This window comes from Mastacembelus armatus, chromosome 20 (assembly GCF_900324485.2).
Source record: "Mastacembelus armatus chromosome 20, fMasArm1.2, whole genome shotgun sequence".
NCBI lineage: Eukaryota > Metazoa > Chordata > Actinopteri > Synbranchiformes > Mastacembelidae > Mastacembelus > Mastacembelus armatus.
This window is the reverse complement of record NC_046652.1, coordinates 14,072,943-14,099,517: the sequence shown is the minus strand read 5'-3', so window position 1 is coordinate 14,099,517 and position 26,575 is coordinate 14,072,943. Positions and strand designations below refer to the sequence as shown.

Sequence of the window (26,575 nt, the reverse complement as noted above, 5' to 3'; positions counted from 1 at the left end):
TCGAGGGAACAAAAGAACAGCGCAGAGAAGTGCAGCAGTTTTCAAAAAGTTCCCAGTAATCTCACTGGCAGTACAGCCTGAATTTATACTGTACATAATGGCTTGGTAATTTAACTGACACTGAGGCCATTCTGCTGGACAGAGAATGACAACACATACAGCACAATCAGGACTATACCACTAACTCTACATTATGGTGTGCAGATGAGTTTTACACTTGAATTTATACTGATGCTATGTTATAATTTAGACAAGTAATCTAGGTAAGAGCCAAATGAGAGCTAGACCAGAAATGCCAAATTTGTTTTCCAATTGGTATATGAGTATAAGACAAACGAATTTCGCACACAAAGGCAATTTAAACTACTTTACATAATGCAAGAAAGAAAACAACATAGAAAAAAAAGATTTAAGAATAAAAATAACACCACTATGGAATTTAAATCCATATAATTTACTATTTATGTTAAAGCTGTTTAATTGAAATTACATTTACAGGGCCTGAGACCCCTTTCAGAGAATCTGGATCAAGGTGTGGTGTCAAAAGGAAATAGCATCTAATGTCATTGATTAGTCAGATAAAATATGCTGTTCTAGCAGCAGAGTGAGGATACTTTGAATTAAGTACATACTTACGCCATTAAGGCTTGAAAGCTTGCAGTTTTTGCCATTTGCTCTAATTTCCTACAGGCCTGCTCAACAGTATGAAACCAAGAACAGTTATAGCTGATTGACCAATTGGCTTAGTACTAAATACATTTGCGCAAATCTTAAAGAGAACAAGCTGGTGTCACTTTGAATTTGATAAAAAAAAATGCTAAAATATGAATTTAAAAGTAAATTCTCAGTAAGGATTTAGTAGACAGTGATATTTATTAAACCAGGTCCGTCTATGCAGCTGATGTTGTATTAATGGAACAAGACAGGATCTAGTAGATAAATTTATTGGGCTGCAGCATGGAAATACCTTTGTGATTACCTGAGTAAATCTGTTTTGAGGGATTTTATCAAATGTTTTGTGGTGCACTTCACCAGGAGTAGTGGGGGTGTTACATACTTATTTGAGAAATACATATTTATTATTTTATTTATGTAATTCAGTTAACTCAGTGAAGGTTTCAATGTCTAATAATCCCTTTGCTGTATATATTAAATAAGCTATCAGAATCAAAAACCGCACTACAAACCTAGCGGGCTCTATAATCACCTGTGACCTGCCAAGTGCTAAGCCCTTAATGTTAAACCTGATCAAAAAAAGTCAAGCGTCGCCAAGTGTCACAGGGGAAAACCTTTAAAACACCACTAATCTTTTGTAAAAGACTGGAAAAGTGTGCAAATGTAAGTTTTGGTGGTTATTTTTCTTTTAAAAATAAATTGGGCAATAAAAGGATAGGTTGATGGTATGTACACCTTTCTCCCACCTTTCACCTATGCAAGCAACAATATATAACAATGGTTCCTCATATGATAGTCGGACCACTTGCTGTGTGTCGTCATTAATACTGATATTGTGCATAAACTAATCATTTATTCCTCAAAGTTCATTGTTATCAGTTTAAGAAACAAATATTTTCTATTTCTATGATATTATTGCAAAGTAATAAGTATTTTGTACATCCACATTCATTCTTATACAGAAGAATGAGACCGACAGATTGACAGTATATTCAAATACTGTCTGTATGTTAGCTTCTGTCAGTAGAAGTCCTCGAGGTCCAGTGTCCTGCTTGTTTTCCAACTATCCCTGCCCTACCCACTGCTGATTACCTGGATCTGGTGTGTTCAGCCAATCAGAAGCTGAAAGGGCAGGAATAGTTGGAAAAGAAGCAGGACCTCGAGGACTGGAGTTAGAGACCCTTGTTCTATGCGATTGCTAAGTAGAGTAGGGTGGAACTGCAGTCCCTGCAGAAAGTAAACAAGCTGGCTGAAATGTCTTTGGATGTTAAAAAAAAAAAAAGCATTGGAATTGTGTCCATTTCAAAGGATAAGACAGACTGTAATTGATGTCTTAGCACAAAAATTGGTGTAGATAAAGATAAATTTAGTTTTATGACACTGCCTAATAACTTGAGACTTTTTTAAAAACATTAAATATCCGATGTCTGTAATTTTTTTTTTTTTATGTCCCAGCATCTAGAAAATAATATAAGATTGTAATCAGATGTAGTGTTTGAACTATAGTGTGTAGTAGCCTATGTCTGCCTTCTCTTTATGCTGTTGTAATTTATTTATTTGAGCAAATCCAAGATTAGCATGATGATTTTTGGTTTAGAAAACAAAGTCAAATTTTAGAAGCTAAGTGATTAGTTGCAATTATATCCATACACTGAACTTCATTGAAATGAGTCAGGGGATCAGACACAGTGACGCCACTTGAGTAAGAAAGTGTTTATATAGATGTATATATGGCTGCAGATACAGCTTTTCATTTCAAAGAGTGCTGCAAAGTGATTTGAAACACGGATCAAAACAAAACGTCATCCTTTATTGAATGCCTCAGTGCATCACTTATGCAACTCTAGGCAACAGCCATCTACTGATGCACCCTGTTGTCTGTAAACAGAACCTATGAGGTGTGCATTTAGTGGGGTGAGTGGTAGCAAGGATCCATGACAACTGGAGAGTTGAGGTCATTTTTATTATCCCCTTGTACTTATCCTGGTTTCTGTGTTTCATATTTTCAAAGATAACGTTTACATAGGAAGGAATATTATTCACACGAAAGAGACAAAATAATAATCTTTCAATTACATGAATATTGATTATTTATTAGAAATGTCTATGTGGAAAACTATTGAAACATTCAAGTCAAACAGACTAAGCAATTTAAATGTTCTACTACTATCTGTTAGTAGCATCCCTATATCCCAAGGCTTTATATGTGCAAGCTTGCAATATAGGTTTGACCTGAAAACATTTTCTAATCCACCCTAATGACCAAAATGGGTATGCAGAATTTTCAGCTAATTAATTCCTCTAAAGATACACATTTCTTTTCTTCTTAGGCAATGCCAGACAAGCAAATAAAATGGGAGAATCTTCAGACTCATGCTAATCTAATGCTCAGATGGTGACCTCACACTTCGAACTCTTCTGAACTCACTCGAGTAATTGGTAGCTGTGCTTTGCTGATAGCACTATTAAAGACTGTGGGATGAAAGTCATACACAGCTCTTCATGACTCAAAAATCTCAACCAGAGAACCTCAAAGACACACTTTTCAATGTCTGATTGTTAGACTATTTACATCTGCATGTTTTTTTTTTTTTTTAACTTCAGAACCAGAATCCAATTTGACATCTTTGTCAGCAAAATAAAAAAGATGTGCAGACATGTTAGGGCTTCATATGTGCTAATTAGGTATAGATCAGCATTGAAATAACCAAGATCAACTGTTTGGGTCCAATTATTTTGTTAAGTCTCTTGTTATTTTTTTAAAGCATAGTTACTGCACAAACACAAATATCCTTTCACCTTAGAAATTAAACTATTTCCCACTAGTCATATAGACAACAAAGTTTACTGTTATATTTCATGTTTTAGTAAGTCATCCCTTATTGTTTCACTCCAGGTGCATACACCCTCATGGCTGCTGTGCACCTGCACTGTTTGCTGCTGTCACAGCACTCCCTCACATTGTTTAAAGATAAAGTTCATCAAGTTTTTTTAGATTTCTTGAACTTCTCTATTCATACTGGTGGCAATGGCTAAATTAAAGACACTAACAAAGTATCTGTTTGTGAAGCAGAGAAGACTGGGAAGTCAAGAAACTGTGGCTTCAGACAGAAAAGCTTCAAACACATACTGTATCTTCAGTTTGCTGCCCGAAAACGTACAAAAAAAAAAAATCTGTGCAGCATTTAGTCTGCAGTTCTTACAGTTCTGAATGTCAATGTGATTTGCTGCCCAAATATTGAGCGGCAGCAACAGTCTCATGCTTTTAAAATGAAACTACATCTTCAAATGAAATAGCTACAAAATATCTTGCTCACTACTTCTAGAGTTTTGTCAGAGGCAAATGAAAGTTGTAGCCTGTACCATCTCCAGAAGGAAATGAACTCTCGCTAACTTTTTAAGGCTGTTAAATTGTAAATTCCCTTTTCCGTGTTACCTTTATATGCAGTTTGCTTCACTGTCATTGATACTGCTCTGTGTCCTACTGGGACAGATTGTAGAAGGTAGACTGTGTGTAAGAAAATTAGATAGAGGTAATGTATCGCTTCCTGATCACTATCTTATATAATCACGTGTTAACAGATAAAGAGAGGGGCTGAGGAGGAGAGGGGGAATAAATGGAGAGAGAGATAAGGGGAAGCACAGGGAGGGCGGTAGGAGCCGAATAACCGAGGACTGATTTGAAAACCGACCAATCGGGCGCCTTCTGCAGCCTGAGCCGCCGCAGTAGCCGGAGAGGATTGGAGGATGCTTCAACCAAGCGATACGCACACACGCACTGGCTTTGCTCGCTCGTCCCGTTGCCCGCACACACGCGCGCGCACACACACACACACATACACAAGAGGGGAGAGGTAGAGTATCGGCTCTCTGCAAGTCGTGCAGTCGAGCTCTGCCCTGGAAAGGATGACAGCGGTAGGGGAGAAAACTGAAAGAGAGACGGAGGTAAAGAGAATATGAGGGGAATATTCAAAGTCCTGCATCTTTCTCGCCTTTAATCAGCTCACATGTTTGTTCAGGAGAGTGCACGCAGACAGGTAAGGCTAAATGAAGTTTGTCTGGCTTTGCGTTGTTATCTGTATAACCTATTAGTCTGTAACTTTTCATTCCCACCCGTCCACATGACTGACTGGCACGGGCGTGTGCCCCGTCTGTGCCGACTTGTGTTTGGTAAAAAAAAAAAAAAAAAAAAAATATATATATATATATATATATCTATACATGTATAGGTGTAAATGTTGAGCTCCTGAGCAAGTGTGCGCACTCGTAGGCAGTGAGTTTCACCGTGTGCGCATTTACAATTGCGCCCAGTGAAATTGGCACCAAGAAAGAAACACACCACACAAGGGGAAGTACAAGAGTGCGCGCACTCTCTCAGACATTTCTCGACTACACTGAGTGTGTTTGGCACTGATGCGCCTCCGTGTTTTTCTCTTTGGGTGTTGCACTCAGCTCCTCGACTGAGTTATGAATGATAGACAGGCTGCTGTAACAGAGTGGGTGTTGGAGGCTGTCCACTTCCTCTGATGGCTGTGCCGCACCAGTGTAGCCAGACTGAAATTTACGCGCACTGCAGGAAGCAGGAGTCCACTCATTGACTGCAGCTTTTAAGTCGAGCATTCTGTCCGCATCGGATCTCATCTGTCTGTAGAGAGAGAAAAACACAGACGCGTTTTGAGTAGATGCCTCATTTTGAAGCGCAATTCTGTGAAATGCTTTGACAGTCGTGTGTGTAGAAACATGCGTGAGCCAAGTGCCAGATGCTTAACTGTCCCCCATTAATGTTGTATTGATTGGCTTATGGTGAGTGCTGGCAGAATAGCATGGATGACAATCTTAAGTACACCTTTTTTTTCTTTTTTTTTGCAAGGTGCTCAATGCTCAGTTTGGAAATGTTTAAGAGAAAGTGCCATGTGGTTCAGAAGCATATTTTTGGGCTACGGTGTGTGGAATAAAAACTGTATCTGTCTTTCCCTAGATAGCTGTATAGTTCACAGCAATTCCTGTTCTGTATTCATCTGCATTTTATGCACTGATGGACACATAAAATGTAAATATTTTCATGTTTGCTCAGAAAAACTTTCCTTATTTTATTTTGTTATTATTTCCCTTAATTGGGTCCTGGGGACCTTTGCATTGGCTCATATTCCATTGAGTTAGAGCTGTATCTGTGTAGTGAGCTGGAGTAGAGCATCCAAGGCATCAGTGTCAAAGGGCCCTCGACTGAACATACATCTATCATGTCAAGCTTCTCTTACTGTGGTAATGTATTTCCATTTAAGCCCACGTTTCAAGTGTGCAGAATGGAAATATGTAGCAGCAGTACTATATGATTACTGACCTAAACTTTGAATTTTCCATCACACCTATTAAAGGAATTGAAAAGTGGAAGCCACAGCACAGAATGTGTTAGCTCTAAAAGCCATCTGACTATCACTTCCATGGCTGTTGTTAACACAAAATGAGGCAGCTGATTGAGTTTCAAAGAAGGCTTGTTGTTGGTGCTTAAATGTGAGATGTAGTGGTCATAAAATTGCTAATTTAATCTGGTAAGTGGAACGGCCTGGAATAGCATGACAACATATGCAAAATACAGCCCACCAGCTGCACTGGTAAAACCTATATTTAAGCTTAAGAAGAGCAGAAATATATGATTACCCAAATAAGGCTGCAGCATTTTATAAATATGTTAATTAATCTGTGTTTAATAAGAATGACAAAGGCCTTGAAATTGCTTAGTCACTCTAACCATGAAAGAGAAGGAAAAATGTATTTACAGTGACGCGAGCCCCCTCACATAGTTGGTGATTTTCACTTGATTAATGGCCTATATGTGAAATTACAGAAATTATGATTGATTAATTTTCTGGATGGTTAATCAAATGATTGTTTCAGCCCTACAGTGAATTGGAGTTGAAAAACACACACAAATACATGCGTACACACTCAGGTAAAAAAAAAAATGAGCACAGCAATCATGATCATTTAACCTGTGGGAAGTCTCTAGTTTCTTCTGGATTCATTGACTTGTAGATTTTAGATGGGGAATACTCTATATAATTCAGCTCCAGCTGAGCAGTGATCCAAGGCAAACTGCATGACCCTACCCTTTAGACAGTATGTATTTACATATTGCTGTATGTGTTTGTGGGTGTTTGACATGAAGCTAATTACACCATTATTAACATCACTGAAGACTGTAAGTGAAGGAAATGTCTTTATCAAACAGACTCCAGTGGTTGATTATCACAGTATGTGTGAAGAAGTCATCATGGTAACTGCAGGTAGGTGTTATTAACTGGAATCAAAAGTGAAAAAAAACCCCTACATTGACTTTTTGTGGCAATTCCAGTGTGAACACCTGTGCAATTATCACTAAATCCAGTGTCTTTTCAGCAGAGCAGAAATATTAAACTGTGTATATTGCTAAGTTCCAATACCATAAAATAATAATTTGTCCAACAAGGCTCAATTTTAATCAATGTCTCAAGTCAACCTTCAGTGTATTGGTTGTTTACCACACTGCTTGCTTAGACTGGAAATGGATGATTTGGGTTTTCTAGGCTTTAACTGGATACCTACTGTAGGTCAGTATCAACTTTACACGACCTGATCATTCAACAAAACCAGTCTATACAATGAAAGTACAGTTGTAAAAACACTGGATGCCTTCTGTGGCTCTGGAAGAGCTTTGTAAAGATTGATAAAATAACCTAGATGGGGTCATCTGGGTTATGTTGCCTTAAAGGCATAAAACATGATCCATATACAGTAGTAATAAAGTGTCAAGGACTCTCTACATATACCTCATGCAAAAATCATCAGAGGTGGCTACAATGAAATGGTCACCAAAAGGTTTTCAATCATATCACTAGCAGACTAGACTTGAAAAAGAACAGTGGATTATAATTCATGCAGCACAGTCAAAAGGCCATTCAAAAGACAAATCACACTTTCCTTTTAGCATTAACAGTTCTGCAAAGCAAATAATAAATGGCCACTCAGTGGGTCTGTCTGCCAAGCAAGAGTGATAATGTAGGGGCAAGAATTAGCATTGTAAAAGCAAGTGTTGATAGGTCTTGTCAGTGATGCCATCTTCTAAATCCATGATGCAAGGTAAAAATAATCCCCCCACTTCTAGTGCAGCACTGTGATGTTGTTGTGCAGCTTAGAGAGATAAATGATGCATGGAATTTTGTCATTAACTTTCTTATTAGACCTGGTACCCTGATGGGAATGTATACAGACTCACAAATAAATTCTCACAATGAGCATTAAACATGCAGGATGTATTGTATTGTATTTGAAATTTATGACAGCAGCAATGGTTGTTCATGTGAAGAAAACAAATGACTCTATCATGAATATACCAAATATCTAGTAGGTTGATTGAGTTAAAAAAACAAAACACCACCGTGTGAAAGTTAATTACTAAAAATCCAAGGGACACCCACATTGTTTTGACATATTTGTTTCTGAAAAATATTTCTATCCACAACCTTTGCAACAAAATTCAAAAAGAAGACAGACTATATCACATAGAAATCTCCTAAATTGCAACTTTAATCTACTCTTGTTGCTGCTTTGTCACTGCATCTCTTCCAGTGAACCAACTTTGATACTGCTGCCTGTGACAGACACTGAATTAGACACCACCAACTGTATCCAGAAAGAAAGAAAAAAAAATCTCTTAGTACAGCTCTGAGAAAATGTCAGAAATTTCTGTCTTGCTGTTTAAAATGTAATCCAATAGTACAAGTTTTCTGCAATCATTTCTGATGTTATTGTAGATGCACTCTTTATGTGTTCAATACGACCTGGTGTCCATTTAAAATGATTCATTTAAGTTTCACGTGGGACTGATTAGAATTTAGAATATCTATGTTGATTGTGTGGCAGGTATTGTCTGCTGCTGTTCATGTCTGCAGTGGTAATGGTATTCAGATATCCTGGTTGTTTCTTGCACTAAATTTCAAAAGCACATGAAACTCTGCAGAAATATATTGTAAATTTTGAGAACTAAAAATGAAAACTCTGGTTGTTGGATGGACCACTATCAAGACAATAAACAGACTGTGTACTTCTAGTGACTGAAATAAGCTGTCACACAAACAGCAATGGCCAGTGATTTTGGAGAAAATCTGCTTCTCCATCTGTTAGGGGAATAGTCAATCAACAACAAAACTTCCTTGATTAAAATCAGTAACACCTGTCTCATCAGTAACATTAGGAGGAGAAAGTAATTCACCTTTTCTTGCCTGTTGTCACCTAGCATTTCCATTTTAAGATTTAAATTTTCAGTGCTTACAGTGGGACACAGAGCAGCCTGCATTACACTGACATTATTGCACTCTGGGTTTTTTCAGCGTGGGTGAGAGCAACATTAGAATGATTTATCTCCTGTTCTCTGTGGCAGTGACAAATGGGCAGCAAAGCATTTCCTTAAAGAACACTCAGCACTATGAAAGAAGTTTAGGGTTGATCATGCCAAAGCATTTTTATGTGGCCATAGAAAGAGAGCCCTGTACTTCTGACCACAGGCAAGGACAATGAATGAGATCATCCTTTACTGTCAAATATAAATTAATTGGCTGGATCATGAAAACCCAGACATCTCGAAGCATTTATTTATTACCTTTTTTTTAAGCTAATTGTATGCACACTAATTTTGAGGTGTAATATAATACTGCTATGGCACACATGCACTGTGGCATTGTTTATGCAATGTCAAAACACCTTGTGAAGACGTCTCTTGCACATCCCAAAGACTTTCAGTGTGGTTAGGCTCAGCAGTCTGTGCTTAATGTGTGAAAACAAGTCCTTGTGTCTCACTGTGTCACATTTTGAGACTGACATGAATCTTCGTCCCAGAATGTGCCCATGCCATCAAGGAAGGAAAATCCATTGATGGTCATTCAGTGCATTCAGGTGGTCAGCTGACTTTATTTTATGGTCACATAACATTGCTGAATCTGGACCCGACCAACTGAAGAAACTCAATAACAATCACTCTAGAGGCTTGTACTAGGGACACTAGGCATGATGGCTGCATCGGTTCATGCTCTTCCCTTCCTGACCAGGTGCACCCATTGCTCTTTAATAGGATCAGTCTGGACTCCTCAGACCACATGACCTTTTTCCATTGCTACAAAGTCCAATCTTTTTGCTTTCAGAAACAAGTAGTTTTCTTATGGCCAGACATGGCTTTAGTTCTTATCCTGTGAGTTCTCATCACATTGCACATTTGGAAATTAAATTAAATTAATTTCACTAACACACACAGCTGTGACTTCTACAGTCATTCAAGATTTTTTGCAACCACAATTTTTTCTGCAAAGTTGAAGGTTCATCAGTATCCTTCAAGGTTTTTTTTTTTTGTTTTTTTTGTATGCTTATTGCAGGTTAATAATGGGGCCTTTCTGAAACACAGCAATATATTTTCCAAAACCCCGAGATACAACATATTAGTTAGGGTAGTTATTCAGCAACAAAAAAGCATTTTTAAATTGGAAATGTCATTCATTTATTAATTAATTGTTTCTTTAAAACTAAAATACATTATATATATATATATACACACTTTAATACCTGCTGCTTAAAGTGTACAGCATAGCTCTTTCTTTTCGTTGGCATTTTCACTTGTGTTAAACTAGGAGTTGTAATTTAGCATGAACATAAAGGTTTTTACTTTTTCAGAGGTACAGTATTATCTTCTTTTGAAGAGTGCCATCCAGCGCTTGTGACTACTTGACAAAATGACAGTAAATTAACACATATAAGTCACTTCACTATATAAGTAGCAGGAAAAGCCAGAGTCAAAAAAAAAAAAAAAAAAAAAAAAAAAAAGAGCAACTTATAGTCTGGAAAATACAGGGGAAAAATCTGTATTATTTACATACTGTATATGGTAGAATAGCTTTTGGTTAAGCCACATTTAACATAATGCAATATATGTGACTTGTGTAACAATATGAAACAAAATCAATAATAAAGGATAACACTAGTGATTTTCTATGTTTTTGTTATTTTCCACACATCCCATGCAAAGACAAAGACCAACATTGAATTGTGTTTTCTTTTTTGGAGGTCAGTGGAGGTCTACACTACAGACAAATCAGCTAAAGTTCTGGGAAAAAATGAAGTCACCAGCATGATCCCTTAGAATGAGCTTAGTAGAAAGTTTGATACTAATTTAGAGAACAAAAACATGCAGGCTTCAAAATGTGACAGCAAAAAAAAAAAGGAAAAACATCTCTGTGAGGTACTGTAAAAGAGAAAGAAACGCTGCTGTTATGGGATATATATGAGAATATTCTCTGTGTGCATATTTGTTCACAGTGTTATGGGAAGAATGTCTTTGAAAACACTAAAATCAGAGCCATTTGATTGCCAATATGCTACATAAATAGTTAATGTACTGTTGGTTTCCATGTCGCATTTGTGAATGTTTACTCATATACTTTCTGTTTTTAAATAGCTCCTAAGGATGTACTGCCATATGTAATCACTGCATGTTTGTAGGATCCTGGGGAGACCAAGTAGTTTATTTTGTTCTGTCCTTAATAGCGTCCGGAAGCAGCCATGTTTTTTTCATCACAGCTGGGAGGTTTTAACTTTCAAATTGCAAGTTTGTGTTTTATTCACCTGGGCACATTTTTTATTATACTTAATCATTAACACTTTTCTATACTCAAACATAAATATTAAACTTAAAAAGATGTGATTTATAAAACAATCTGAAAAATTCACCAACTTACATGGTGTGTAACATATTTCATAGCACAAATTACTCTGATTCACAGTTTTTCTTGTCAAAAATATTGACAAATTTGAATGAAATTAATGGTTTGTGTAAAATAGATGTGAGCATCTGACAATGTTAATCATTTTATTCTTGAAAATGGGAGACTAATTTATACTATATAACATAGCAACAGGCAATATATAGGCAACTTCTAGTGACCATAGTAATTATGAAACAAGCAAAGGAGACAGTGAAGTGGCATGGTATATAAAGAGACAAAGTCCATGTTAGGAGGAAGTTAGAGTGGATGGATGGGTGAGAAATCATTGAAATTTTACACAAGAAACAAGTGTGATTCATGTGATTCAACTATACCTACTTATTCCTTAACCAGGGTCCCAGGGATCAGCTGGAGCCTGTCCCAGCTCTCTTTGGGTGAAAGGCAGGGGTCCACCCTGGACAGGTCCCCAGTCCATCACAGGGCCACATAGAGACAAACAACCTCACACACTCACACTCACTCCTATGGGCAATTTAGAGTCACCAATCAACCTGACATACATGTTTTTGGACTGTGGGAGGAAACCAGAGTACCTGGAGAAAACCCACACAAGCACAGGGAGAACATGCAAACTCCACACAGAAAGGCTGGGTTGTCTTGGGGTTTTTTTTCCCATGAGGGTTCAACAGCCTTGCCCATGTCTCTTTGTAAAAATTATGACAAATATTATTATATCCCGACCCTCCATCTGTTTCTAAACCCAACCATTTTTTTCTCCCTTTAAAAATATGATGGTTCTATAAACCTACAGCTTTTTATGTTTCCATGATGATGACGGTTCACTAGGCTTGTTTTGTCAGGCTTGTTATACTGTTCATTTAGGTCATATGACTGTTCCCATGATGAGTGTGGTAAACATACATATTCTAAGGTACTATATAAACAACAAGTGTTGAGGTTTGCCGACTTGGAAATTAAAACAAAATCTGTTTTAGCAGAATGTGGACAAACTCAATATCCCTCTAATATAATGACTGAGAGAAAAGGGAAGTCAGTGTGTCACACTGCAAAGAGGAACCCTGATGTGTGGCACTAATAAAACATTAGTGTGCTGTGTGCCTGTCAGACCTGCTTACCCTTCACGTACAATGCTGGGATTTGAAAATGTGAGAGAGATGCTAATTGGACCATGGCAACAGTTTATGAGTGCAAGAGTGAGAGACGGGGGAAATGGACAGGACATCCCTACTGATACACATATGAGGTAGATAAAAAAACAGCCAAGAGGCTGCCTACTAGAAGTAAAATGACAACTGGAATTTTAGTGCCACTTGAACACCTCTGTAAAACGTTGACTTCAACATTGAGTTTAACAGATCTTTGACCTAACAATGTAATTATATTACACTATCCCAGCTGGAGGGTGAATGTAAAAATGAATCTTTATGTTTTTTCCAGCTGAAGACTATAACCCAGTGCTTTTACTGTTTCTGTGCTCTGATGTATTTATCCTGGATTTCTGAAATAACACACATATGACTTAATAAATAGGCTACAGCTGTATACTGGCTATACTTCAGTCACTCCACTGTTACTGTTAGTGTTGCGGCTGAGTTTCATAGTGTATAAGCAGACTTTCTCAGATCTGCTTCCTTTCCCTTCCTGTCACTATGAAGTGGACAGTGTTTGGGAGCTAGTCCAGTGCCATGTCACCAAACTGTCAAACCATGATCCAAAGTGTCAAACAGCTCTGCATGTATTGAAATTAATGTCAGTGCACCTAAGCAAATTGGCAACAGTGTGCCAAGAGCCTAATTTTAAGTTTGCCACTTGATACCTAAATCAGTGTGTATTTAATTTTATGCATATTTTATTTTATTTCCAATAGGAAAAAAAATCTATTGTGTTATACCATGTACTCCTTTTTTTCTTAAATGTAATATTTCAAATCAATAGATCCCACCCATTTTATACTTTGATGATATGGTGGGTGTTGCCAGGCAACAGATGTTTCTGCATCAAAAAGTTCTTAATTCATTAACAGAAATCTAATTTGCAACAATTTATGAATAAGATTTTTGGGTTTTCCTAGACTTTTATGATAAGACATTAAATAGCTTTGGGTCTTGAATAGCTGATCAGGCATTAAAAGATATTTTAAAGCTCTGGGAACTTGTTATGAACTTCACCTCAACATTACAAAATCACATAACTAATCATTTCTGAAATAAAACCAAGCCCCCATACCATTTGTTTTACTTGCAGGAAATATAGAATTAAATTCTTATGGCAGTAGTTCAAAGTAATCATCTAGATGAAAAATTTTCAAAGTTTTAAAGTTAATTGTAGCAGACCTACTAGGCAGTATTACTCTAGAGAAAATCTAAAAATGAATTTACATGCTCAGAATAAGTGGATTTATTGCACTGTAGAGATGATTTTTCTTCATTACATAGTTTTAGCTTTTGATACATAACGAATTAAACGATACAATCCCACTTAACAATTTAGCCTTATTATTGTTACTTTAGGTGTGTAAGTCAAAAAAAAAAAAAAAATCAACATAAAAACACGTCTTTCCCCCAGTGCACACTACATACTTCGTACACCTCCTCCTAACTATTCAGCTGTCTCTCCATCTCTATCTACATCACCAGCTTATTTTTTATTTGAATGATGAGGTGGCATGTTTCTATGTGGCGCCTCCCAGGACAAGTCTCTGTAGGCACTTGAAAAGCAGTGCAGTGAGCATCTGTGAAACCTCCAAATCTCTTGCACTACATCCTCTTCATCCTGGCAGCGAGAAAGCAAGCTTATCTGTGTATGAAATGCTAATGTGAATAGCCTCAGCCCTACTTTGTGGATGAGAGCAGAGGCCTTCTCCTTGTAAAACCCACTCGCTCTGTGTTTTAGCATGTGCGAAATGGTGAAGCCTGCCAAACTCTAGTAGTCTCAACCTGAATTTAGACTTCTCAGACATGAAGAGAACCATCAAGTGAATGTATTTCACCCCTGAGCCCACCTTGTATCTTTGCCTCTTGTTCTGTTTGGCAGAGGATGACTAAAATCCATTACAAGCTCATTCAAGGGATCCTAGAGTGATTTGTCAAGTGACTGATTAGCTGATAAATATTTTTTTTTACAACTAATTTTAGAATTGAAAGACATTTAATTTATCATGCCAATGTGGCAGTATTTTCTCACTTCAAAAAACAGGATTTCCTGTGCTTTTTGTTTCTTTTATATCATTGCAAAATAGAATTATGAATTAGTTTTTGTTTTCTAACAAAACTCAGGTTTAATCTGTTTCTCCAAAACATTTTATGTACCCTTGACTATCAAATCTGCTGAAAGCATTTTCTGCCTCACTAATAATTTGCAGAGTCAATTTTTGGAAGATTTTGAAACATACATTTTACAACTTGATTTGGTTGCTAGCTGTTTTTCTTGATGTATTACTGCTACTAACTCTTCATCAGTGAAATTGTGTGAAACCATCAGCAGGAAGAAATATGACGAAAACAAAAACACAGAAACATTTTGCTATAGCATTAACAAGAAACTGAACTGCTGAATGGACTAAGCAAGCATTTTTTTTTCAGCAATGTGAATAATAGTTTGAAAGTTTATATTCATTGATTAATCAGGCCAAACAAGAGATTAATCTAAACATAATGAAATAACAAGTTTGAGCCCTATGCCCATGCATTTTGGCACTCACCTATTTCATGTGTATTATTCTGATGGAATATCATCTAGATGTTGTGCGGGAGTGCTGCAGGTACAGTGGAGAGAGATGATCGAGATGGTTAAAAAACTTTTTCTTTTTTTTTTCCTGCATGGGCCAGCAGATGGGTGTTGTCTGCTTTGTCTTGGCAGCCCTGCTACATGATGAGAACTCAAGAATCCAGCCATTAAACACACAACAGATGGGACATTTTCCATCTTCCACCCAGAACCCATTAATCAGCCAAACAGCATATAGTAGGGTTGATGAGTGCAAGTATGTTTTCTAAAAAAAAAGAACAAACTCCTCTTTTACAGATATAATTAACGTTGTTTAACTTGGCATGTAAACATGAGGAAATGAAACCCTCAGAGCCTTCCTGTGCTCATCTTGTAAACCTTTGCCACTGCGAGCTGTGTCAGAAGTGGTGTGTTTTGGGTTTGAGGTAATCAAAGCTGATTAAGACAGATGGTGTTTGGAGGGTAGTGTACTTGAAGGACAAGTTGCTGTTGACTTTGGAAGATGTGGTGGGAGGGGGGTGACTGAAACATCATCCTGCCCACATGACTCAGTGGGAGTCACTACTGCGATGGGCCTAATTACCTTTAGGGCTAATATGTGTTTAAAACCTGCTACTTATTGCTTTAAAGTCCTCACAAGTGTTGGAAAATGATAGGGATACAGTTTTGGAGCATGTTTCTACTGGGTTTCCACATTTGTATGTGCATGAGAAAAACAAAATAGATGAAAGAATACGTCATATTACGTAGCTTTAGATGGAAATTGTAGCTTCAGTGAAGCCATATATTTCTTGGACTGTTTGCACAGAGGACTTTTCTCATACTCTACAGCACAACCGTGTTTGACAGCCAAGTATTTTCTTTCTGTATTTTTTCTTGCTTAAAGCATCATTTAAAATGGTACTGAGACCCAGTCATACTGTCTGTAGCCTGAAAACTAAACTACTTTCAGAAGAAAGAGAATTGATTCTCACATCTTCAGATCTTGACTTGACAAAAGACAAGTGGAGGGAAGTGTAATCTACAGAGCCGGGTCATGATTATTAGATGATCTGGAGGTTGTTTATGTCGAACATCTTTGAGTTACGTAATGTGATCAAAGTTATATTCTGGTGATGGCATTGGTGCTCAGCCTAACTTGGGGAAGAAAATATCAATCACTCACTTCAGGAAAAGTACTGAAATTGATAGAGTGTTTTTGAATTTCCATTTAAAGCAATGGACTTGTGGTGTATAGTAGCCAGTAAATGAGGTTCTTGAAGATGAGAGCAATTCATTTTAGGTTTGAGGAAGCTTGAAGGTTAGAGAATGTGACTTTTTTGATTTAGCTGTCTGAATCTCTTGCTTAAAAACAACTCTCAGTGTGAGCAAGGCATTTAACATCTGCTCCAGCTGAGAAACCGTGACACATAAGGACAGCTTTCAACTGTGAAAACTATTTTTATGTGAACTGAATGTTCATACCATCAGGAGTGTGTGCTAAAATGATCATTTGCCCTCAAGACAGTGATATAAAAAAATATATGTACACCAAGATGCAGATCTCACAAGCCTTAAGCTAAACCCGAGTACAAAACAAGTGCCAAAATCTTTTTTTTTTTTTTTTTTGTAGAACAACTAACCAATAAAACCATTCACTCAACCATGATTCCCTGTGTTTTCGAGTAAGATGGAATTTGTGGAAATACTACAGTCTGCTTGGATAAACCCTTGAATCGCTGGCACCTTTGTCCAACCTATTTGTCTCCTCGAATTTCGTGGAACCTCCTGAGTGTGCCACACATTCAGAGGATTGCCTGCTTGCGAAGCTGATCAGACTAATCTGCTTCCTTTCACACACAATAAGCCAGGTCAAATCACCCAACAGACTCCAGGCAAAAAAAAAAAAACAAAAGGCATGCAACCATAAACTTGTTTTTTAGAACAGTACTGATCTACTAATTGTATTTTTCTCTTCTGACAAAATTGGCATTAAAAACTGTTAGTGAATCAGAAAAAAAACAACAAAAAACTTGTATATTCTGGATTATGTTCCAAAGTAAATAGTATAATTGGAGAAGACCATGGGTTTTCATAATCACAGTGTAATAACTGTACTTGAGGTAGGCCTATAGCAAGTATAATTTCACGGCTGAGCTGGGTTTTCATACATATTTTGTGTGGGGAGGCCTGGCGACTGTTCTTAAAAGTATAGTGTCTGCATCTCTCAGTGGAAACTTATTCCAGTTGTGAGCCGCTGTAAAAAGTCGTATTGAGACCTTAACTACCCACTGCTACGAGCAGTGGTTTATTATCCTCTTAAATTTTACCTTGCCAAAATTTGATAAATTATATTATTATTATTATTATTATAAATTATTGATAAATTGTTGTTGGTGATTTTAATATTCGCATCTGTTGCCCAGTCGATCCACTGTCCAAAGACGTTTTAAATATTATTGACTCACTCAGTTCGTGCATGGCCCTAAACACGAGCATGGGCATACATCGGATCTTGTGATCTCTCATGGACTGCCTGTTTCTATGACTGACATGATTCTCAGCTCTCAGATCACTGGCCTATTTTATTTAATGTTGCTGTTTCCTTAGTGGTAGATAAACCTCCTATTACTGTTGGTTTCAGATGTACAATCAGTTCTTCAAAAGCGGGGGAGTTTTCTACCTGCTTTAAGTATACAGTTCTGCATCTGGTGGATGGCGTCTCTTCCTTCATTTGTCTTAAGGATTTGTTCATCTTAATAATGTCTACTTACCAGGATATATTGGATTCCATTGCTCCTTTTCGATGCAGATTAGCCAAGTCCCAAACAGAACCCTGGCTAAATGAGTCAACTCAGGCACTTAGACAGAGATGAATGGAAATGGAAGAAACAATTTTGTTTTACATCCTGAAGCGTCTGTAGCAAGGTGTGAGCATTTCCTGCATTACTTCACTGACAAGATAACCAACATTAGGCAGTGGTTTAGTTTTAGATTCAGTTTGTCTGCGCTATCAGAGGTGGTACAGCAAATGAAAAATTATTATTGTTCTCTAGATGTAATCCCAACACAACTATTTAATAATGTTTTTGGATCTGTCAGGGATTGCTTTCTACCATTGATTCATTTATCTTTAAGTACATGGTTAGTCCAAGTGGCTTGTACAGCCTTTGCTCAAAAAGACAAATTTAGGTTCTTTTGTGCTCTCTACTTACAGAAAAGTGTCAAAGTTGCCCTTTATGTGAAAGGTTGAGGAAAAATTTCAATCTGGATTTAAATCGAAACATAGTACTGCATTGGCCAAGGACAGAGGGGATTTGTTTTATTGGTGCTTTTAGACCTCACTGCTGCTTCTGATAAAGTCCATCATGGAATTCTTTTAGCTCGTCTGGAACAGTGTGTGGGTATGTATGGTATTGTTCTTAATTGGTTTAAGTCATATCTCAACATTAAAAACTTCACTGTTAATATTGGTAACTACTCATCCTCTCCAGCCCCTCTCTTGTGGTGTCCCTCAAGGGTGATGCTTCCACTGGGATCTGTCTTTAGGAAACATGGCTTCCCTTTTCATTGCTATGTCAATGATTCAGATTTATTTTCCTTTAAAAGCCACGTCCTACCAGTCATTTCTTGACTGTCTCTCAGACCTAGGAACATGGCTGACATGTCATCTCAGTGAAAGAAAAGTGAGGTGTTTGGTGATCAGCAGCGCTTTACTACTATTAATAATGGTTATGGCCCTTTAACTTCTCACCTAAAGACGATTAATAAAAACAAAACAAAACAAAAAAAAAAACCTGGGGTTGATATTCAATAGTGACTTGAAATTTGATTAGCAGATTAATTCAGTTGTGAATTTGACCTTTTTCCACTTTAGGTTGCTAAGCAAGGTCAAGTTAGTTCTCTCTTTTGAAAGAGCGATTCATGCATTTATTATATAGAGTCGATTATTGCCGTGACCTATAATTTGGTGTCATTCAGTTGTCCCTGAACAAATTAACGTAGAAGCATAAACCAGCCTAACAGTCCTGATGTCTGTATTATGCACAAACTTTGCTTGCCCCATTGTTAGCCAAACGTCACACATTTGCTAGAACTAAATTTCACCAAACAATAGTAGAACTAAGAGTGCTGCTGGATAGAGACATAGTGCAGTTAGAGTAGGTTAGGTTAGGATCTTTATTGTCAACCGTGTGGAAAACTGTCTTCAGCTTCATCTGATAATATTGTTTTGAAACCAGAAACTAGAGTTTTGAAACCACTAGTCAGTTGTTTGTCCAGGCAATATACATGAATATTAAAATCATCACACAGTAAACAACACCAGATAAAAATTCAGAGACTTTGGATCTAAAATCTTATCAGATTTTGGAGGACAGTAAACTGAGGTGCACAGCACAGACTGGAGCAGTTCTGAAAAAGTGCTGTTGTTTTGTTTTCAAAAAATATTGGTTTTGCCATGTCTCAGTAATTAATAAACAGTACAGTTTCCATGAGTTAAAAAGATCCTTCAATATAAGTCACAGATGGCATTAAACAAAGCAAGTTATAAAATTATCTTCAGCAGTCCCCAGAGGGTTTCAGGGTAAGGGCTGGAGATGTTCCTTTATACAGCCACTTCTATGGAACTTCGGCATCTGATGATCCAGGAAGGGCTGCCCCCAAGTCAGTGACAACTGGCTGAATCCATTGAGGACAGTAGTTCCACAGTCTGTTTGGCAGAGGTCCTGTCAATGAGATAAGGTGTGCCTTGAGTCTAATCAAGACCCCTCAGTGCTTCCCATGCCTTCAAATCCTTCAATATGGGTATTACCTCACGTGAAGTCAAATGTCATCCAGAGAGGGTAGAAAGGTCCACAACTGTCCCTCTAATCCAAAAACCTGAGCCATATTCATAGTACTACAAATGCAACAATTGCAGACCATAAGTCATGACACACTGTGGTCAGTAAAGGAAAAAAAAACTGACATTAAACAATGAAGTTATCATTACATCCTAGAGCAGAGAAAGAGGGCAGGCCATGCACACTGACACCATCATATGCCCATTGGTATTCTTACAAAGACATACCTAATTTCAGTTTTTCATAACTTTTAACTGGCATGCATTATACAATCAGTACGCTATAGATAAATATTCATATTTATGATGCATAATGATTGAATTGCACACTTCCCTCTAGTTTTCAGCTACATGGATTTCCTTAGTGTTTTCTTTCAAGCCAATATGAGTAAGTAAACAGTTGTAATTACATATTTTTCTGGACTGGACTAAAGTGCCCTGATGTAACATAAACATGAATAATTATCTGTTTCTTTGAAACGTCCTAGTAACATAAACTTAGATCAGCACAGTGAGAGGAACCAAAAAAAAAAAACAACAAAAAAACAAGCCCTAGAGTGGGTGAAATTTTTATTTATTTTTTAATTTTTTTTTTCCTTGGTGGAGGTGAGAAGTCAAATGCTTCTTCACTGTGGTCATCTTTCTCATGCTGGTCCTTCTTTGTTCTGCAGATAGAACAGTGGTTGAGTTATATGTGTTTTGACCTGCTTCGGTCTTCTGCTGTCTGGTGTTTGACATCGGCAGAAAGCTGATCCTGTGAAATCGAATGCAGTGGATGAGCTCTCAGCAGGAGACCAAACCATTAGCTATAAGTGTCAAATCGACAGGAGCCTGTCCTCTCTCTCTCTACCAGACTGAATTGAGGTGCCTTTCTTTTGCTTTCTCAACATTCCCTACTTTTTTGTTTATTTGTACTTTTAGTGGCAGTGGTTACATGCAAGAAATTTTTTATGTGCGTATATATATTGCAGCATGCCAGACCTTTCCACAACACTACTGGGAAAATGTCTTGTGGACAAATGAAACGAAGGTAGAATTTTTCTGGGAAGAGCACACAACACTACATATGGTGTATAAAGGGAACATGCAAACTCCACACAGAAAGGCCCCTGATGGGTTTCAAACCAGGAACCTTCTTGTTGTGAGGCAACAATAAGAAAAGGCTTTATCCATTTCAACATTTGGGTACATTAGTCTTTTTGTTTTAGGAAATGTGTAAATACTGCATATATTGGAGACTTTCATTTTGTTATGTATTTGGTGTAGGATCAAATTGTTGACAATTCAATGGGTTTGTTTGCAATAAGATAAATGCTGAATTTTACAAGCCTTATCATTTGAAATAGTACAACAGTCAGGTTTTTTTGTAATAAAAAAACAATGATATTGAACAAAAACAGCCTCACATGTACATGTAAATCTCTCGACTCTTGAGTGCATCTTTAATTCTTTGTGGCTGCTATGGTGCATAACCCATCCTGTCAAATGCTGCCCACATATAAACATGCCGATGGCAAAAGGGTTCTCAAAACAATATCATAAAAAAGGGAAATTATTTCCATTGACAGAGCCAGATGCTGTTGATTTCATGGCACCCTGAAATCCATTTTGCTTAGAATCAGCATGATAATCAGACAATTAGAAGACTGATTGAAGAGAGCCCCAGGTGGTGCAAGTGAAACTGCTGGAAAACGTTATTCCTATTCCTCACTCATTCAGGTACCACAATTGCTTCACCAATAATTCTTCTCTGTAGGAAAGTATGGTTGAATCATAGTAAATCACATCAAAAATGATTTAAAAGAAACACATTTGCAAAACTTTTATTTTTTATGTTGGGGTGGGGGGGAAATAACAGGAAGACAGCAGGAAAAGCAGGATTTATGTGTAGATACACCTATACAGATGAGAATATTTTCCCACATTACACATTTCATGTGTGGCTGAGTATTTATCCCCATCTGTTTTAATCCATGTCGATGCTGAACAGTCTTTGCCTTCCTTTTCTCTTCCTGGGATAGTAGTAGGTATTACCCAATCACAGCTATTGCATTTGCCAACAATTATAGTTGGGAGTAGTAATTTGTGTGAAGAGATATTTGACACATGGAGATTAGTCAGGAGCATTAGTCAAAGCATATCTCATATACTGTATATGTAAAAATATTTTTATTTATAAAAATAAAAAGAAAAACTGTTTATCCTTCAAAGTATGTAGCTGTCATAAGAATCATTGGTGCCTGATTTTAGCATTGCTGTCTAATGTCACATGCAGAGCGAGAGCTTTTGAGTCTGTCAGCTCCTATATCCTGTTAAATATCAAATGCATCCCACATGAAGCTATTTTTCTGCATCACTTGTTTTTCAGCACTGAATATTGGATTAGCTGTCTTGCTGGAAGTTAATATTTGGGACTGTATGCATTTATGAAGAAGTGCCTTTTTTACTTGTATGTTTGTTTTAAAGTGCTAATTCACATAGTGCATGTTGGTTTTCTTTAAAAAAGGGGCATTTCCCTGTATTTTATCTATAAATTACATTTATAGCATTTGTTTCTCCACCAATCTGGGATTTCCATAGAACACTGGAACAGTCCCATTTATTTATCAGACTAGAATTATACAGTACATAATCCAACACACTGACTGGGTGGCATTATTACTAGCTTGGCCCAGTCTAGTACTATGCAATACATCATTGGACTGTTTCAGTGTTTCAGGCATCCTAGTGTTTCCCAGTCTTCAAACTTGTCTGGGTTTGTACCCTGCCTGGGTTATGGATTTTGACTCTTGCCTGTTCCCCCTGAATTTATTGCTTTGTTTCAGATTTTGTCTCCTGTTTGGTTCCCTGAGTCCCTAAGACTTCTCTTTTATCTCCTACTTTCTGATATTGTCTGCCTAAACTCTTAGTAACCCCCTGTAACAGAACTATTACACTTTACCTAAAAGTAATGATGGGGAATGTCATTGAGCTGGCTAGGATGGACACTGAAGATCTCCATTCCATTTGGAGGAATGAAAATGAATGAAAATCTTCTGGCATGTATTCTCTTAGCCAGAACACCACAGACACCAAGAGGAAAATTGTGCATGGAATTATGTGGACATTTCTGGATGCCCCATCTATCCAGTCACTTCCTCTGGCAGCTACTATAGCGTCAACTTCACTAGCCTTCCCTCAGTCTCACATTAGGTGAAAGATAGGCCTATTAGCCATCCTCCAGTACTCAGGTAGGCAAAGATCAGGCTTAGTAGCTGTCCTGCTGTCTCTTGGTCCACCAAACAAGTGACCATCAGCTTAAAATTTTCCTCAGCTAACAGAGAGTCACGGAAAGGCCAATGCAAATGCTGCTTGCTACACTGAGCAAACTGAAAATATCAGTGCTGAGTGCAGATTTACAGATTTTACCACAGTAGAACTAGTAACTGCACACCTGAGCTTTCCATTTGCAGAGGACTTGGATGACAGTGATACCGCTTATAAAATGGCCTAACTCCTACAAATAGAGACATCAGTTCTGAAAAAATACATGATACATGTCCATTCATCTCAAAGCCAGGATAGGACATGACGGGTGGCTCTGAATTGTGCCGGACAACAAAATGTGCCCTTGAAATGCAACCAAATCAAAGCATATTTATTTATTTCATTTATTTATTTAGTCATGGCCTAATGGATAGAGAGTCAGACTTGTAACCTGAAAGTTGTGGGTTTGAGTCTCAAGACCAGCAGAAATTGTGAATAGCCAGCGCTCTCTCCACCTTCAATACCATGACTGAGGTGATTCCCCTGAGCAAGGCACCGAACCCCCAATTTCTCCCCGGGTGCCGCAGCAATGGCTGCCCACTGCCCCAGGTGTGTGTGCACTTGGGTGGGTTAAAATGCAGAGGGGATCCCAGTTTGGGATCAATAAAAAGTAGTTCTTCTTCTTACTAAGCTCTTAAACATAAAAATGATGAACTCTGACCAGGTTGTGAAGATTGTCAATTATTAGAAACATTAGAAACAGCAGAAAGAGCACAGTGTTTTTCTTTGTAACTTTAAGTATGTTAGATAATAGACATTTGCACTATTAAGAGTTTTACAGATAATTATGTATTGTAGCTTGTTTCACTGACTAAGCAAAAAAAAAAAAAAAAAAACTCCACAAACTCTATTTAGCCACTTTCCCAGCTGGCTGGGCACTAGACAGCTAGTTCTCATCCCTCTTCTCCTGTGACCACAGCCTGCATCTCCATCAGCCAATCTTAATCCTGGTCCTGATAACCTCCAACAATCTTCTCTCCTGAGTACTCACCTTGCCATTCCAGGAGATAGCTAGGAGTAGGAAGCCCTAAAAATCAGCATCACACACAGATTACCCAAGACCTGAGCTCCAATCCTCCAGTGTCTCTGAAACACAGCCTCTAAGCATACCAAGTCACAGCTTCCCATACACCCATAGCATCAGACTATTAGTGTCCTGGAAGCATTGGCCTCTCAATTTGTCCAGGTTTCTGGTCTCAAGTGTCTCTGAGCCACATTCAGCATGAGTCCAGTTCAACCTTCATAAAGATTCTACCTTTTTCACCAGCATCCAACCAAAGGGGTTCCAGTATCATGTCAGATGTCCAGACAGGCTTTGTCTTCAATGGTAGCCTTAATCCTCATCTCTAGAGGGTTTCTGCTCCAACATTGGCCTTCAATTTTAACTTTCTGGTCATTCTAGAGGGTGTGTCAAATCTTCAACTTGATCTATCTTATCCTTTTCCATTTTGGGGACACGTTATTCTCACTCTGTCGAAGGCCCACTCACCTGCATGTCAGTTAACGTTTAAATCCAGGCATAGTGTTTACTTTGTTAGATGATGTGCTGTTCGTGTGTTGGGCAGACGTGGCCTAATGGATAGGGATTCGGACTTGTAACCCAAAAACTGCTGGTGCACCACTGCTCCGGGTGTGTGTTCACTGCTGTGCATGTGCTGCTGTACACTTTGGAATGGGTTAAATGCAGAGCACAAAGTATGACTCACTTTCATTCCAGCATTGATAGTTTCAACTCTGCTTGAGTTTTGGACCTGTTCCATTTTATGTACCCCTGGACTTACTGCCCTGTTTTGACTTTTCACTTGGGTTTGAATTTTCCCTTTTGTCTTTTGTCAAATTACTTGACCTGAATTTAGACTGTTTGTTTTGACAACATGACTCATGGTTCATGTCCTGCTCTCCCTTTCTGATATTGTCTGCTTTGTTTCTTACTTTTCTGTTTTTGTGCATCATTAATGCCAGCAAGCCTGTCAGTGTTTGTTCCTCTGTCTCCATTTTTACCATTTCCCATGACAGAATGATCTAGCCCATCACATCTTGACCCAGCAGACAAAGCATTCTATTTAGAGCAGTGCACGGACATCCTCTGGGAATGTCTTAGTTGTTAAAGTGACAGCAACTGTGAGGCAGAGTCCAAATGTATTTTTGGTACTCTAAAAATGTAAATTAGAAATGTATGCAAGTATTACCTTTAAATTTTTAATTTTTTTCCAATATTTTTGAGATTTTTGGAATTGGGGCCAGTACACCACAACCTGCAAGGATGTAGCCTGGCCAGCTAGATCCACTCCTTTCTTAGTGAAAGAATGTTGAACGCTGAATTCTTTGTAATGTTTGTCAATGCCAGTCCCAAGTCCACAAACCTTCCTACAACTGGCTTGTGCTGTTTACTCCGTTTAAAAATATGTACAGAATTGGTGATAACACCGTCTATTCTCATGTTTTTCCAACAAAAATGACAACTAGTTTGCGGTAGCATCTCTATGCTATGGCACGCCATTCACTGGTCTCACTGTTGCTTTGCTTGCGTCATATTGTTCATTTCTCTGATTGGTTTATTCTGTGTTCATTGCTACAGCCCCTGGAAATTATCTCAACAGAAGCGATTCCAGACTAATTCTTTGTATAGAATAGGAAAACAGTTAGTCTGCCTGGCCAGGCTAGCAAGGATAAGCAAGTATAGTTAACCTTTTTAGGTACACTGGGCAGCCAGGCTTCGTCTTTGTTTTTATCACGCTAGACATGAGACATTTGTAGCAGTATACACATAACATAACCAGAAGAAAGTCAGCTAAATGCAAAACCAATTTTAGGAAAACAAAGCAATTCAGACAACGAGCAGTTAAACACACACTTATCAAAAACAAGCTGAAGGTGCAAGACCTAACATATGTTGCGCACAATTTCAGAAAACTTTTTTGATTTATAATTAAACCCATCCATCCATCCATTTTCTGCCACATTATCCAGGGCCAGGCCGGAAATAGGTTGTTTGTTCTCTCCGAGGTCAGAGGAGAGATCCTGCCTTAAGTGGAAGAGTTTAAGTATCTCGAGGTCTTGTTCACAAGTGAGGGAAGGATGGAATGGGAGATTGACAGATGGATTGGTCCAGTGGCAGCAGCAATTCCGGTCAGTGTACTAGTCTATCATGGTAAAGAAGGATCTGAGTCAAAAGGCGACACTGTCAATTTTCTGGTCAATGTACGATTTTTAATGAAATATAATATATAATTATTAAAATTTCATTAAAAAAACAAGCTGTCCATCGTTTGAAAGCTAA

At 37.9% G+C, this 26,575-nt stretch overlaps 1 protein-coding gene across 2 annotated transcripts in view; it reads left to right on the top strand.

Annotated features, from left to right (window-relative positions):
* The first annotated feature begins 4,508 nt into the window (after positions 1 to 4,508).
* The window catches only part of LOC113121506 (cadherin-18), an 84,500-nt gene continuing 62,433 nt past the window's right edge, over positions 4,509 to 26,575 (top strand). For both annotated transcript variants that reach the window (XM_026292065.1, XM_026292064.1), the window contains exon 1: positions 4,509 to 4,712. In XM_026292065.1, coding sequence (XP_026147850.1) covers positions 4,683 to 4,712 — 30 coding nt within the window. In that variant the 5' untranslated portion in view covers positions 4,509 to 4,682. The remainder of the gene's footprint in view (positions 4,713 to 26,575) is intronic.